Source organism: Centropristis striata, chromosome 10, assembly GCF_030273125.1.
Source record: "Centropristis striata isolate RG_2023a ecotype Rhode Island chromosome 10, C.striata_1.0, whole genome shotgun sequence".
In the NCBI taxonomy this organism is placed as follows: domain Eukaryota; kingdom Metazoa; phylum Chordata; class Actinopteri; order Perciformes; family Serranidae; genus Centropristis; species Centropristis striata.
In genome coordinates this window covers 11,953,794-11,968,625 of record NC_081526.1, presented here as the reverse complement: position 1 = coordinate 11,968,625, position 14,832 = coordinate 11,953,794, and the positions used below count along the sequence as shown (strand labels likewise).

Genomic DNA, 14,832 nt, shown 5'->3' with positions numbered 1-14,832 from the left:
CTTTGATAATGCTCGACCAAACTTTTGACCTTGAAGAATGAAAAGCTCAGCTGGTTATTTAATTCCTTTTGTCCAAAAGTGGTGGTTGTTTAAACGCTATGGATGTGAAACTCTCACACACTCTTGAAAGTCAGACATTTAACATCATGGTAAATGTTTATTTTTAAATCTAATATGCTTGAGTGCAGCCAATAAAGAATGTTTTACCGTTATATTTTATACGAACGTCACATGTATAAGTGAGACTGTGCCTCCAGAATCACATGTAAGTGAAATGTTTGCTTTGGTGGATTTCTACCCCCACTGTACAAATGTAACATTTTACTGTGACTCCTCTTAGTCTGCCGGAATGCTCGTCACACTCACATCAGCAGATTTTCAGACCACACAGTCATCCTGTGCTCTTGCTGAACCACAGAACATTTTCTGGTTGATTCATCGCTGACAGAGAACAGTTTCAAATCTTAACCACATGTCGTGCTTAGCTGCTCCCTTACACATGCTATGCTTTGACTTCTACCCATCAAGGAGATAGTGTAGTATAAAACTTCCTGGCATGTTACATAAAAAGGAATCTGTCAGTCAGAATATGTTGCTTTGTAGGTGGAAAGTCAAAAAGTTGATCTCCTGCCTAGCTCAACTGTCCATTGCAGGCAGTAAGAAGCTGGTGATTATGCAAAGAAGTTTTAGCTCTAAAATGAAATGCGCCTGTTTAATTTTAAAGGTTTAATGAATTTCATTAATTCATAAAGGCAAAATTATTCCCAGCTGCACAGAGAGTTAAACATTGAAAGTATTTTTATGGAACATTATCAACAGATTCATTTAAACAAGAATGACTAAAAATGAATAAAAAATATGTACAGTACAACTTTCTGAATTATAAAACATTGCATATATTACACGGCACATAAAAAAAATAAGTGCATTTCTCCTCTCCTCCCCTCTTCTAGTTTATGAGGTTTAGTTATCTTCACTGGTTTTGATGTTCAGAGGTTGCTCTGCCCAAAGAGTTTGGCCCGACTGCTTTCCCCCTGAGACCTTGCCCCTGCATATCTTCACCACCAGTAGGAATATAACCAACAGTGCGCAGATGACGGCAACTATGAAAATCCCCATCCAGATATCCGCCTTGCATTCTGGCTCAGAGACGGCTTTAACATTTCCTGCGTAGTAAAAGAAATACATTACTTGTGTCCACATATGCATGATTTTACATGATTTTAGCTCATGAAGCTTATTAGGAAGTGCTTACCTTCTGGGTAGACATTAACAGTCGTATATCCCGACTTTTCCACTGCAACCTTCCTCCACCCACGAGACAGAGATGGGAGCCACTCCTCAACCTCACAGTAATACAGGCCACTGTGTTCAGTACTTAGCTTTGAGACTGTGAGGCTGAACAGGTTGGGTAAAGGGTGGTGAAATCTTTGCTCATTGCCCTTCCCAAACCTGTCTTGTAGGGTGGAGTTTCGGTATGCTGTGAAAATGGGGATTTGATCTGTGTCTCTCTGCCAAAACCATGTGACTTGGAACTCAGATTCACTGCTGGATTGATTGATGATCTGACAGGGGATAGTGATATTCTGGATTCTAGATATATTCAACTTCTCTTCTCCCTTTCCGATGGACAGGTTGTTTTCTGTGAAAAAAGACCAGAGGGAAAAATACACATTTTATTTAACTTTAGCTTCACAACACAAACCAATCAATGGGACTTAAATTAAATTGCTAGGTACACGTCCAGACAGGGAGAAGGATAAGTCGAGGAAAAGGAGACAAAGGGGAGATTAGGAGGCTCTGCAAAGTGCAGAAACAGCAAATACAACAAAATTAATCTGAACAGAGCAAGTAGGAAATAACAACGAGAAAGAACCAAATGCAAAAATACCATCATCACCACAAGAGCTAAACATATGACACCTTTAGAGAAGTGGTCATTGTGCTGAGAAACAGAGCAGAACATGTGTGGTTGTGAATCAACAGCCAAAAAACACATGTCGACAAACACACACACTATCATATGATATTGGTTATATGAATGTATTACTGATCACAAGTCAGAAATAAACACAAGAGATCAACATGTTCCATAACAGGCATGTGAAGAGGTGTTTGACCACATGGCCCTTTGCTCACCTTTTTTGTAAGTTTTTTTTTTCTATTTATTTTCTGTGAAGGTCTGCCAGTTCAAGAAGTACATTTTAAAACTATTAATACTCTAGCTACCAATAAAATGACCTGGCTACAGCAGGTGAAAGGTCATCATGTGACCGCTTTGCTCACGTGCAGCTGTGACCCAGGCGACGCAGACCCAAAGCGTTTTTAGATGGTGAGTTTATGTGATTGACTATCACGTTTTATTTATAGTCTTAGGGTTACACAGCCTCATTATGCAACACAATATGGGTCCTTACTGCTGCTCACAGCGACCATCACCTCTATTTAACTCCTCACTGTGCAGTGGTTGATGTTATTATGTACTGTTCTTAGTTTTCTTGTACACTAAAGCTGTTGTGTTACTGCTGAGTCTGGAGATCTCTGAATTAGCTTTCTCGTTAGCTTAGTCTTGATTCAAATTAGGTTGTGCTGTATGATGAGTTATTAGCTGTGATAAGACCATGTGTTTGATACATGCATTGAAATTTTTTGATGTGAACTTAACTTTAAATCAGCTTTTTGTGCTAAATGTTTTTAATATTCAGTACTAATCTATAGGCTGATGCTGAGCTTTGTAGTAGTGTATATATTTCTGATGAGTGTCTTGATGTGTCTATATGTGCATCATATGTTACATCAAACTTTGATAATATTTTATTTGTTTTATCTATATTTGACTAAAGAGAATGCAGTATAGTCTACTATATCTGAGGTTTTCAGGTTCAGGATTTTATCTATAATAGGAATTGAACTCATTTTATATCTTTAACTCTGGACCTATTGCAGGTAAGCACATTTTTAAGTTGCCTCTGTATGTAGCTATGCATACTTTTAAATCCAGAATATTAACTTGGTAAGCCTTTTGCTAATGATATGGCACATTTTTTATTTTCTTTCATAATCAATTATGTTGTCTTGTCTTGAACTGGAGATGATTAAAGTTTCCACTGTAATAACATTGACTCTTGGTTTCACACGGGACAAGAACACCAGTCTGATGGATCAAAATCCTGTGTTGTTGACCCCATCCACCACTCTCCACCCACCATAAGATCTTCTCATCTCACTCCCAGTAAGAAAGGAAAAAACATTTTTATCAAGATGCCAAACTATTCCTTTAAACCAGGGATGGGCAATTATTTTCCCCAAGGGGCCATATGACCAATACCACGAAGGTTGCAGTGGCCGGACCAAAACTCTGAACTAAATTCTGCTCAATATTAATTTAATCGCTTTATAAAATACAGTAAATTATCTGGTTTTGGGCTGCTACTGATAAGAATACATGTTATGATAAGACTGTTTATAATGTGGAGTAAATGACCTTTAGCAAGGTTCCTATTGGTGTTTTTGTGTTATATAGCTTGTTTGTATATTTTATAGGTGTTTTACAATGTTGTGATGCTTTTATTTTGAAAAGGTGCCGTCCAGTGTGAAACGGGTGCTTTCATTTTGAAAGGTAGTGACAGGAAATAACAGGTGGAACGGTTAAATGAAAAACGAACGGTAAATAATAACGAGTGCGTCGTAATTCATATAAAGTTGATCTAAAGTATCAAAAAGGCTTCTATAGTGGCTGGCTGACAGGGCACAAGGTTTGGTAAAGTTTATTTTCTTCTGTCCTATATATTAGTGGCTATATTTGTTGTCTTAACTATAGTAAAAGTGCTTGTTTGCTCAATTGCTAATGCTAATATTTGTTATTGCTCTTACGGTGGATTCACAAGGTGACCAAGGAATGTCTTATTTTTATTTTCATGGAGCTACGATTTAAAATAAATAAATGAATGCTACTAAACATACATTCAAACCACAAAAACAATATAGAGCATGTATGTTATGCAGTGAACCAGTAATTTAAATTTTACATTTAAATTAACTTAATGCAAAAAGCAATACGTGTTTTTGACAAGGTACAAGGTACAAGGTAACTCAGATAAAAGTAAATCGCCTTCAAAATAAAAGCACTGCGGTTGTATTTTTTTTTTTTTCGAATTTCTGGGTAACCTCATGCGGGCCGGACCAGGACAGCCAACGGGCCGGATGTGGCCCGCGGGCCGCCCAATGCCCAGGTCTGCTTTAAACAGTGGTGCAAGCACGCAGCATTAAAAGACGTGATCGTACCTGCAACATTTACAGTCAGTGCGATGGGGCCAGCTCTGTCTGAGGCCTTTTGCTGCCAGCGACCTTCATGATCCAGCTGGTATTGCTCCACCTGGCACTGGTAGGTCCCACTATCATCCTCATGGGCCCTCTGAATTCCCAGATAGAAGCTTTTCTGAGCGGGTCTGTAGAGACGAAGCCGGCCCTGTAGATCTCTGAGCTCCTGGTTTCTTGGGTAACTCAGCAGGCCCGTGTGATCAAGCTCCACCAGGTCTTTTGGGGCGGAAGTATCATGTCCAGTGTAGAACCAAGTAACTTTGTAGAAGAAAGAAGGACTGGATGCACCTGAGATGATGTGACACTTGAGCTCCACCTCTTCTCCCTCCTTGGCAGTCAACAGCTGCTCTTTCTTATCTAAACTGAGGTCATTGGCTACAGGATGAGAGTAGGCAGAGAAAAGAGAACTTAGTTTATCAAGAACAAACTTCCAATATACAGTATAGTGTGCAAAAGTCTTAGGCAGGGGTGGAAAAAACGCTTGGAATAATTGATGCTGGTTTGAAGGCAAAGGGTGGTCACACCGAGATTTTTCTTCTGTTCACTCACTTTGCATTTTGTCAATTGGTAAAAATAAATTATTACCATTTCTATTTTTCAAAGCATTCTTACTTTACAGCATTTTTTCACACTTTCCTAGGACTTTTGCACAGTACTGTACCTTCACACATGGACGGGTTGCTGGGGACACCTCTCCCTCAATATTTAACACAAATGCATTTGTTTACCTCCTATAAAAACATGCCAGTATCAGAGGACTTTTATTCTGACAAAGTGCTCACATGCAACAAGCACCACAGGTTGAGTAGGTGGCAGTACTCAACCTCAAACCCACTGGTTGCAATCTGCCATACAATGGAAAGAAGAGGAAGCGACTACACGGTTGAAGCAGAAAGAACCATGACGTTATCAACCAAAAATGTATGCAAAAAAGAAACAAGTTCCTGTGTAAAAATTCACCAGAAAGCAGGAAATCAAGTGTTTGATTACAGGAAGCTTGTTGGCAAGAGTAGTAGCAAATTTAGAAGGGCTTTAGGTATGACTTACCAGGCTCATTAACGGTTACCTCTGTAGTTTTGGACACTGGTTCAAGCTGATACCAGTCACCATGGGGATCTTGCAGGCACTCCACCACCTCACATTCATATAAGCCGCTGTCTGAGATCTGAGCTTGACGAATATTCAACTCAAAACTGGGGCCCTTGGTGCGCTTCATGCTGATTCGCTGTCTGTGACTCAGCAGTACCTGGGGTCCGAATGTTACTAGGGCGTCCCGGTCCGAGCTTGCAATGGTCTTATTTTCTGCCTTTTGCCGGAGCAGCCAGGTGACAGCATAGCGAGAGGATGCAGAGGGTTCGGAGGTAACTGAGCATTTAATTTCTATGTCGGTGTTAATACTTGTTGTCATGGCGGGGGTGGTGGTCAGAACGAGATTGCCCTCTGGAAGAGGGAGAAGAAGAGAAATAATATATGGTCAGAAACTAAGAGAAATAGATGAAACAGTGCAGCTTTCATCAAAAAACTACTCCTAAATCTCAGTGGTACCTGGGTTCTGCACAGAAACAGCCAGCTGGTTAGACGGAGGCAGCTTCTTGGGTACGTTCTCCAGGTAGACAGACACCATGCACTGGTAGCTTCCGGCCTCCCTGTGGCTCGCACCGTTGATAAGCAGAAAGTGAATGACCTCATTCTTTTTGTTCTCTACTTTCAGCTGGTAGCTGTGCTGGTTTCCAGACCAGCTTATGGCACCATCAGAGTACAGTGTCAGGATGTTATCCAGGGTCGAGTCATCACGTTGCAGGCTCCAGGTCACTGTTATTGGCACGCGTGGCCCTTTGACCCGGCACATCAGCTCCACATTTTGTCCCACAGTCACTATGCTGTTGCGACTTATCAGATACACTTTGATAAACGAATCTGTGACGCAAATCCAGTATCCAGTGGACAGAAAGAAAGCAGAAGTTAGTGAGCCAACAATTATCATGTGATCATGAGTGTTAAAAGTGAAAAGGGATGTGAATGTTTGTCTCTTGCAAGTATTGTCAATATCATTTCCTTTGTGAGAACTAAATGTGTAAATAAATATATGTAAAATTACCATTGATGCATTAAATATGCAGTATATATGTTAACATAAGTCTTTTCACACAAATCTTAAAGCATTATGCAGTCTTAACATTTTGTCATTATATGCAGCAAGGACTTGCAGCTGCTACATCTGCCAGTATCTTGTCTCGGTTTTTTTCTCATCTGTCTGTGTCTGTGCATGCTTTTGTGCTGGTATATATAACACTTCGGTCAACAGGCAGTGGCAACTTACTCATCCCTCACACCAGATCCAAAGAAGGAGAAGCAGCTTTTAGTATTTATGCCCCGCGAAAGTGGAACACCCTGCCTGACACAGTTAAACATGCCACATCAGTAGCCATTTTTAAAAACAGATTAAAAACCTATCTTTTTTCTATCTTGACTTTTTTTTAATTGTTTGTTTGTTTTTCTGTGTTTTGTTTTGTTTTTCTTAACTGTAATTATGTATATACATTGTGAAGCACATTGAGTCTGCCTTGTGCATGAAATGCGCTCCGTAAATAAAGTTACATTGAATTGAATTGAATTATATGTGCTCTAGTGTCAGATAGGCTATGCTTTCATTGCTGATGTTTGTTTTGTCTGATGCATGATACAGGCTGTTATTGTGACTGTTCTGCTTAGTGTCTTATTTATGTACATTTGCTGTGTCTGTATGACTTATGCTTGCTTGCATGTGCATTTGTTCCGTCAACATGCTATCTGTCCTTCGATGTTCATTGTCCCTCCTGAGTCATTTGTAGACTTATGTACGCCTTTTAAACACTTGAATTTTTCATTCTAATGGTTGTAATTAATTTTTAGGTTGCCTCATATACATCTGGCCTGGGACAACAGATGAAAATTAGCCTTCAGGCTAAGTCTGGCTCATTTATAGCTTGACTGTTTATTAATGTTCATTGTCCCTAAAAAATAAACCAATAAATAAACAACGCACTCCAAAGTCTATACTTCAGTGTTATTTTAACAAATGCCTTATGCCAAAACTTGTTAAAGTCTAAACCCAACAATATTCATTACACCCTAAAGCACAAAAACATCCTTAGTATTTTGTTTTTCTTAGCCTCTTGCTCATTGTCAGGCTAAAAGTGTCTCTCAAAATCCAAAATAACTTTCCTCATTATTAGGCAAATATCATGGCAATGCCTTGTGTGCAAAGTTACATTTTGGCCTGAGGTGGCACACGAGGGGAGACCGCGCAGTGCTGAAATGGAAAGAGTTCACCCTGTGTGGAAGAAGGTTGAACTTCTTCCAATGAGATTTTAATATTTCGTGCATGCAAATTGGAAATTTTGGCCTGATGGTGGTACAGCGGCAAAGATCAGACGGGTCATCAAAACATTAGGAATAATCTTCCGGGCACCCTGAATATCCATCCTAAATTTCATGGTAATCCGGCCAGCGGTTCGTTCTGGACTAAACTGTCGGATGGATGGATGACAGACTGGCAGACTGGCAGACTGAGCAGACTTAGATTTGCTACTACTTGACAGCTGTTTTCCAAAAGAAGTTTGAGAGATGTTGAAAATGAGCAATCAGACCATGTATGTGATAAGAGGAACTTGTTGCGTCAATACACAGGTTTCATCATTCATTTGTCTTGAATAATTTGTACTAAACAGACAGATGGAAACAATCTTACCTGAGGGAGCCACTGTCACAGTGGCAGTCTGAGACTGGCTGCTGGTCTTGCTATTGATTTTCCATTCAGACACAGCACACTGGTAGACGCCAGAATCAGAAGGTGTGACCTCATCAAGCTGGAAGGTGAAGGTGTCCGGCGTTGGACGCGTTGCTTGTACTTTGCGACTCATGAACTCCCCCGCTGTGTCCATCACCCCCTCCTGACTTAGACTGATCACATTGGAGAACACGGCTGTTGATGTGGATGTTGGTTTGCGTTGCCAGGTGACAGAGAGCTGACCTTTGACACTCTGCACTCTACAGGTGAGCTTCAGCTGGCCACCTTCGTTAACAGCCGAAGTGTTTTGCATTTCAACCGAGAGCCCACTTTCTGTGATGAGACAAAGATAAGTGTTTGAGAAGATTATAATATATAACATAGTAACTTTTTTTAAATAAAAAACATATGAATAAATATAGCTGCAAGCTATGATTCCAGTGCACTGGCATAAACTGTTGATGTCTGTATATGCGCTCCAGATGTGAAAAGAGCAGTGAAATCTTCACATTTTTTTGCATTTTTACAAACAGCTTTACAAAAGTTTTCGAGGTCAATAAGAAAAATGCTACAATATAAATGAATAAAACTGTGTCATCTGCCATATTGGAATGTTGGTTTTACTTCAGACATTTGAAATTTGTGCCAAACCCATGCACATCTTTGGAACTGAACCACCCGTTCAACAGTGAAATAAAAACACAGTATTTGTAAAGATTGGACAATAATTTTTATTTATTGTCTGATTTGTCGTATATCATGCTTAACTTTTGCATTTGTTTTGTGATAATTGGCCCAATAGTTGTGGAATTGGTCTATTTATGTGCTTAGCCACACCTGTTTAAAGTTAATTTATCAATATATTTAAAATGCAATGAGATATCAGCAAACGTTTGATAACTTTTGATAAGCTTGTTAATGATTAACAGAAAATTTGATACAAATTGAAATAACTCAGGTGGACTTGGTGGTTCTTGAGGCAAACTTAAAGCATTAAGCAGTCTTAACACTGCAAAAATCAATTTTTGGTCATCATATGCAGCGAGGCACTCCAAAGTCTAAACTTCAGTGTTATTTCAATGCCTTGAATTGAACCCTATAATATTAATTACACCCTTAAGCACTAAAGTAATGGACAGAACAAAAACCACACTGAATATTTTGAGGGTTTTTTTAGTCTTTTACTTGTTGTAAGAGTAAAATTGAAAGTTTATTCTAATAAAAATCCCAAATAACTTTCCTCATCATTGTGCAAAGTTAGCTTTTGACCTGAGGTGGCACAAGATGGGAGATGTGTAGAATATAGGTGAATGTCTGTAGCAAGTTTTGTGTAAATCTGACTTGCAGCATAGGACTGTGGTCATATTTCTTAGGTAGTACTTGCACACAACTTCCCATTATTGGTGAAACTTTGACGTATCTACAAGAGTTTGCAAAATCTTCCCTAATAAGAAAAACAACTCAGTACAAACACTAGAGGAGGTTTCAGCTCCTTCAGGACTTGAACCCCTGGTTATCTGGTTATCTAGTATTGATAATATTATCAAGTCTTCATTACAAAAAATACATTTTAAAAGATAAAAAAACAGAAAGAAACTGACTTAATGTTTGTCTCTGTGTATGTGTGTGTCTCAGAAGGTATGGTCTTGCTTGCTGACTGACCTGTGGCTGAGATGCTGATCAGCTGGGAGCTGGAGTCCTGGACTGCTCCCTGTGTAAAGGCCCCACCCTGACCTCTGTCCTGAAGCCATGCTCTACATTTATACTCTCCCTGGTCGTCCGTTCTGACAGGCTGCAACATGAGACGATACTCTCTGTCCCCTATTCGGGCCGCCCTGAGCTCTCCTCCGTCCCCCCGCCCGCTGTACTCAGGCCCCAAGGACAGGATGCCTGTTGGGCCGATGCGGGCCAACTCAACGCTCCCCCTGAGCCAGGCTACAGAGAAGAATCTCTCCCCCAGGTTCTGCGTGTCTACGTTGCAGGACAGCGACAGCTCCTGCCCCTCCTGCAGAGTTTCCGATTGTGCAGAGATTCTCACCACCAGAGACGACGTGTCTGGCACCACTTCTACTCGAGGAAACAAAAAAAACACAGTGAGACAAACGCAGACACACACATCCTGTCAAAAAACCACATTGATTGCAGAGAGGAAGAACAAAACGAATGCGTCAACTCTTATCAAGATGATGAAAAAGATCAAATTCAAATGTAGCTGTTTCTAACCTCTGGCTTTGACATTCAAGGTCATTTCTTCTGCATCCTTCTGTGCGATACTGTACCAGGAGCGGTCCGGTTCCTGGATCCACTCCTGAGCCTGGCAGTAGATCCTGCCCTGGTCTGACAGCTCCACCTGAGCCATGTTTAGTTTGTACGCGGCCTCTCCCATTTTATCCAACCTTATCAGTCCAGCTTGGTAACGCCCTTCAAACCCCGGACCTGGGCTCAGAGTGAAATCTCTATTCAGAGAAATGATGGGCTGAGCATTGTCCTCGCCGTCTCTGTGGAGGAGCCAGGCAAGAGACAGATGGGTGTGCTGGACGGTGTTGCTGGAGGCTTGGCATGTTGAAGTGAGAGCATCACCCTCATTATAGCTCAGTGAGGTGGAGGCAGGTGATGAAACGCTGAGGGAGTTGTCAATCACTGTGGCACAACATCACAAACAGACAAAGATATCAAAGTGTTATATTTTAGCTATTTTACAATGCACATTAGAAAATACGTCTTAAAAAAAACAAAAAAGTGACGAATTACCTTTCACTGTTGTCTTAGCACTGTAGGTTCCATCATAAATATATTCTGAGTTAACTACAGTACAGTCATACTCCCCTTCATCACCTTTCTCTAGACTCTTTATCTCAAATAACACTGAGTTTGGAGTCACATGTGTCAGAGTAATTTCCTTGCTCTTCACACGCTGTGAATACACGGCATAGCCAAAAGTTGGGTCCCCACTGCTGAGGATGTTGATCTCAAATGTTGGCTTTGCAGGCTTCTTAATACGGAATTCAATTACTTTTGGGGTGCTGACACTGGCAAACCCGCTCACATTGCAGGAGATGGAGAGAGGAGAGCCCACCACACGGTACAGAGGACCAGCCTGTATTTCAGTGTGCACTCTGGCTTCTCCTGTGTGAAGAAGAGAAAAACACAGATGTCAGTTGAATACTGCAGCTTAAAGGGAAAGCTTGCCATTTTTGAAGTGGGGTTGAACAAGGTACTTATCCATAATCAGTGTATTATCTACAGCACAGGATGGTAAGCACGTCCCCAGTTTGCAGAAGCAGGCAGTAATATCAGCACATATTAAGAATATTATTATATATCCTTCAGCACTCTTGGAGACGTGCCGACCACCATCTACTGTAGGTAATACACCAACTAGTTAAGTGAAACACTCAATCCCACATCAAAAAATCTGAAATATCCTTAAAATTGCCACTCAGGTTTTGTAATGGTGCTGTAATCGTCTCTACTCTCTCTTTTACAAGGTAATATTGCATGGATATATAAAGCAAAACTCCAAAACATCCTTCAAGTTGCTTTGCACAAATAAATATTCATTATAAGTATTCAACTAGTACCTGAAAATAGTGGAAAAGTCAGGACATTCATTTTTTTTAAAAAATAGGAGGGAATTGTTGCTGCTTTTACAGATTCAAAAAAATATTTGCCAGTAATTTATTTGCTTACTTTATATATTATAATAATATAATAATTGGTATTATAAAAAAGAGAGAGAGATTAAAACAAGATAATCATCATTGTGAATAATTGAGATCAGCCGCAGAAATCTTTACAAATGCAATTCTATTAAAAGCATATATTAAAAAGTGAGTATTTTAGATTCACCAGACACATTAAGCTTAATTTATACATTTATCAGTGGGTATTATACTTTTTTGTTTTCTATTAATGGTATATTCAAAATTAACATAATGGCAAATACCTATGTTCCACTTAAAGTGCACTCAACACCTTCATTGGCTCTAATTATTACCTCCTACTGTTCTCTTATAACAAGATTTTAACCAAAGGTATTTTCAATCAACATGATCACTCACTAGCTGCAGGAATTCAGTGTACTACTTACCGCAGTGCAGGAGTAGTCCCAGACAAAAGAGAAAATTGGCCCTCAAACAAGATTGCAGGGAACACTTCATCCTGAACCTGCTCCAGCAGTAACACAGTGTTCACACTGTGACCAAGCACTCCGTCAGTGTCTCTGTGTGACTGTCTGTCTGTGCACTGACACAGACATTGAAGTGGTTAAAGCTTCCTGTAGGTACACCATGAGGAAGTATGAAATGTTTCCTGCATCATAGACACACTGTTGCAGCATAATGTTACAAGGCTATTGTATTATACAATTACTAGTCTGGTTTACAAGTACATGTATTCAAGTACTGTACTTAAGCACAATATTGAGGTATATGTACTTAATTTGAGTATTTCTATTTCATATAACTCTATACTTTTTACTCCACTACATTTGACTGCCAGCTTTAGTTACGTTCAGGGCAAGATTTAACAAAAAAAAAAACATGATCAATTAGACATTTTTTAATTACACTCATAACAGCATATAACAGTTCAAATGAGCACTAGCCTATCTTAACTACATTTAAATGCTGTTTTCAGAAATGCATCAATACAAATAATCTAATAATATATTTAGAATAAATATAACAATCTGAGGGGCGCATTCTGCATCCACTTTAAGTACATTTGGATAATGATACTTTTGTACTTTTTTACTTATACTTTGTAAGTTTTGAATCCAGGACTTTGACTTGTAGTGGAGTGATTCAAAGTGTGGTATTGGTGCTTTTTTTTCTCCCACCACTGATTTATACTGTATGTCTCAAACTGCAGGTGCTATGTGGTGTTGGGGGTATAAAAAAAAAAAAAAAAAAAAAAAAAAAAAACTAAAAGAAAGCCCAACAACCACAAAATAGTTTCGTTCCGTCCTCCATCAACACTCTGAATAAATAAATAAATAAATACATCACATCTTCCTTGTTAGGGTTCATGAAGGCAACATGGTTTAACACCATCATCAGCTGTGATACAAAATCCATTGGACAAAAATGACAACTTTAACTAAGTGAGAAAAAGGGATGGCGAGTGCTCATTTCCCTCAGCCATACCTGAGATAATGTGAAGTGAAGTGAATAATCTGATGCTGCTGCTGCTGCTACGGGCAGGTGATGCTCTCTGTCGGTATCCTCAGAGATCGACGCCTATCCGTTTCAAAAAGTGTTTTTTTTTTGTTGTCCTTAAAACGAACTACATTTCTCAAAATGTAATTCCCGAATCAAATATTTGTAACTTCCGGTTTTCCAGAAGTCGATAATTCAAGAATAACAATAATATGTCGATATAGTCACGAGCGGGCGAGATGAAGGGCCTGCGGTTGAATCGCGTTGCTAGGAAACAGCTTGAATGAAAAAGTTTAACCTATTTCGGCAAACATTGAAACAGGAAATAAGTTTGGATTTTTTTTTAAAGATTATGTTTGAACAGTGATGTAAACTAATGAGGCAATAGTGCCACCTAGTGGAGAAGGTGAGAGCATACGTTTCTGCTGCAGCTGGGCTGACTGGCCTGAGCTACTGCTTTGACTGTGTTTTAAAGAGAGACAGAAATAACCTGTAAAATAAGATTAAATAACAAATAAACTTTATTGATCACAGAGGGGTCAGCAGCACATATACAGGCTAACAAAGTAGATGAAGAACTATTTAATTGAATAAGTACAAACAAAAATAACAAAATTAGCAATAATATTTAATTTATTAATTAATTAATAAATAATAATATTAATTAATTAATTTTAATTTAATATTTCACAAGCCTACCTGCCTATAAAACGCTGCACTTCATAAGAGAATTTAAACGACTACGTGTGCAGAAGAAATCCAGAAATGCAACCCTGGCAGCTATAATGTGTGAACTATTTAATTAATTAATTAATTAATTAATTAAATAAATAAATAAATAAATAAATATTATTATTATATAAGTATTATTATTATTATTAATAATAATAATAATAATAATAATAATAATAATAGGCTAATGATAATAAAAAATAGTAACAATACATCAAATATAATAGTATAAAATATAGGCTTTCAAATAATCATAGCTACATAATAAAATGTCATAAAATAAAATATAAAAAGTAAAAAAATATAAATGATGCTGATTCCTATTTATTTTTTACATTTATTTATTAATTTAAATTAATTAATTATTACAGGGTGTAATTTTATACACTGTTTATTATGAAGTCATCTGTACTGTATGCTCCTCCTGCTGTCTCTAAGGAAACACTTGCAAACCAGTCGCCTCTTGCAAGGATTCCAGTCGCTGGGCAGATGGCCCATTATTTTTATTATATATCTTATAATATATCATAAAATTCAACATGGAAACACAAGAAAAGCAATAGAATATGATCATGTATATATGTATAATAAAAAAGCAATATGGTGGTGAATATTGAATGTATCTCCTACAAAACTTGTTTATTTTTTCCCAACTGTTCTCTAATCTTTGCTTGGATTGTAATAAATCTTCTAAACAACAACAAAATAAAATAAAAAGAACAAAAAGAACAACAACAACAAAAAAAAAAACAAGCAGAAATTCTTCTGAGAGTCTGATTCTATTGCTCACAACAAATAGACATAGCTATGCAACTTTACAAAAGGCTCACAAGTAGACACTGTCCTGGTTCA

General features: G+C 38.5%; 1 protein-coding gene across 1 annotated transcript; it reads right to left on the bottom strand.

The window, feature by feature from the left end:
• Nucleotides 1-720: 720 nt before the first annotated feature.
• Nucleotides 721-13,628, bottom strand: LOC131978791 (immunoglobulin superfamily member 3-like). Its single transcript, XM_059342557.1, has 11 exons — nucleotides 13,237-13,628; nucleotides 12,180-12,365; nucleotides 10,841-11,215; nucleotides 10,313-10,729; nucleotides 9,752-10,156; nucleotides 8,051-8,422; nucleotides 5,866-6,237; nucleotides 5,368-5,760; nucleotides 4,285-4,695; nucleotides 1,256-1,642; nucleotides 721-1,166 (listed from the first exon to the last, which is right to left on the bottom strand). The coding sequence occupies exons 2-11, from the start codon at nucleotides 12,247-12,249 to the stop codon at nucleotides 964-966; spliced, it is 3,405 nt and encodes a 1,134-aa protein (XP_059198540.1). The 5' UTR covers nucleotides 12,250-12,365; nucleotides 13,237-13,628; the 3' UTR covers nucleotides 721-963.
• Nucleotides 13,629-14,832: the final 1,204 nt, after the last annotated feature.

Excerpts from the sequence above, each read along its gene's own strand:
- LOC131978791 (XM_059342557.1), bottom strand. The coding sequence starts at position 12,249 with ATGAAGTGTTCCCTGCAATCTTGTTTGAGGGCCAATTTTCTCTTTTGT. Across the intron at positions 4,696-5,367 it reads GGTAACCGTTAATGAGCCTG|CCAATGACCTCAGTTTAGAT; the intron begins GTAAGTCATACC and ends CTCATCCTGTAG. Across the intron at positions 1,167-1,255 it reads TGTTAATGTCTACCCAGAAG|GAAATGTTAAAGCCGTCTCT; the intron begins GTAAGCACTTCC and ends TTTACTACGCAG.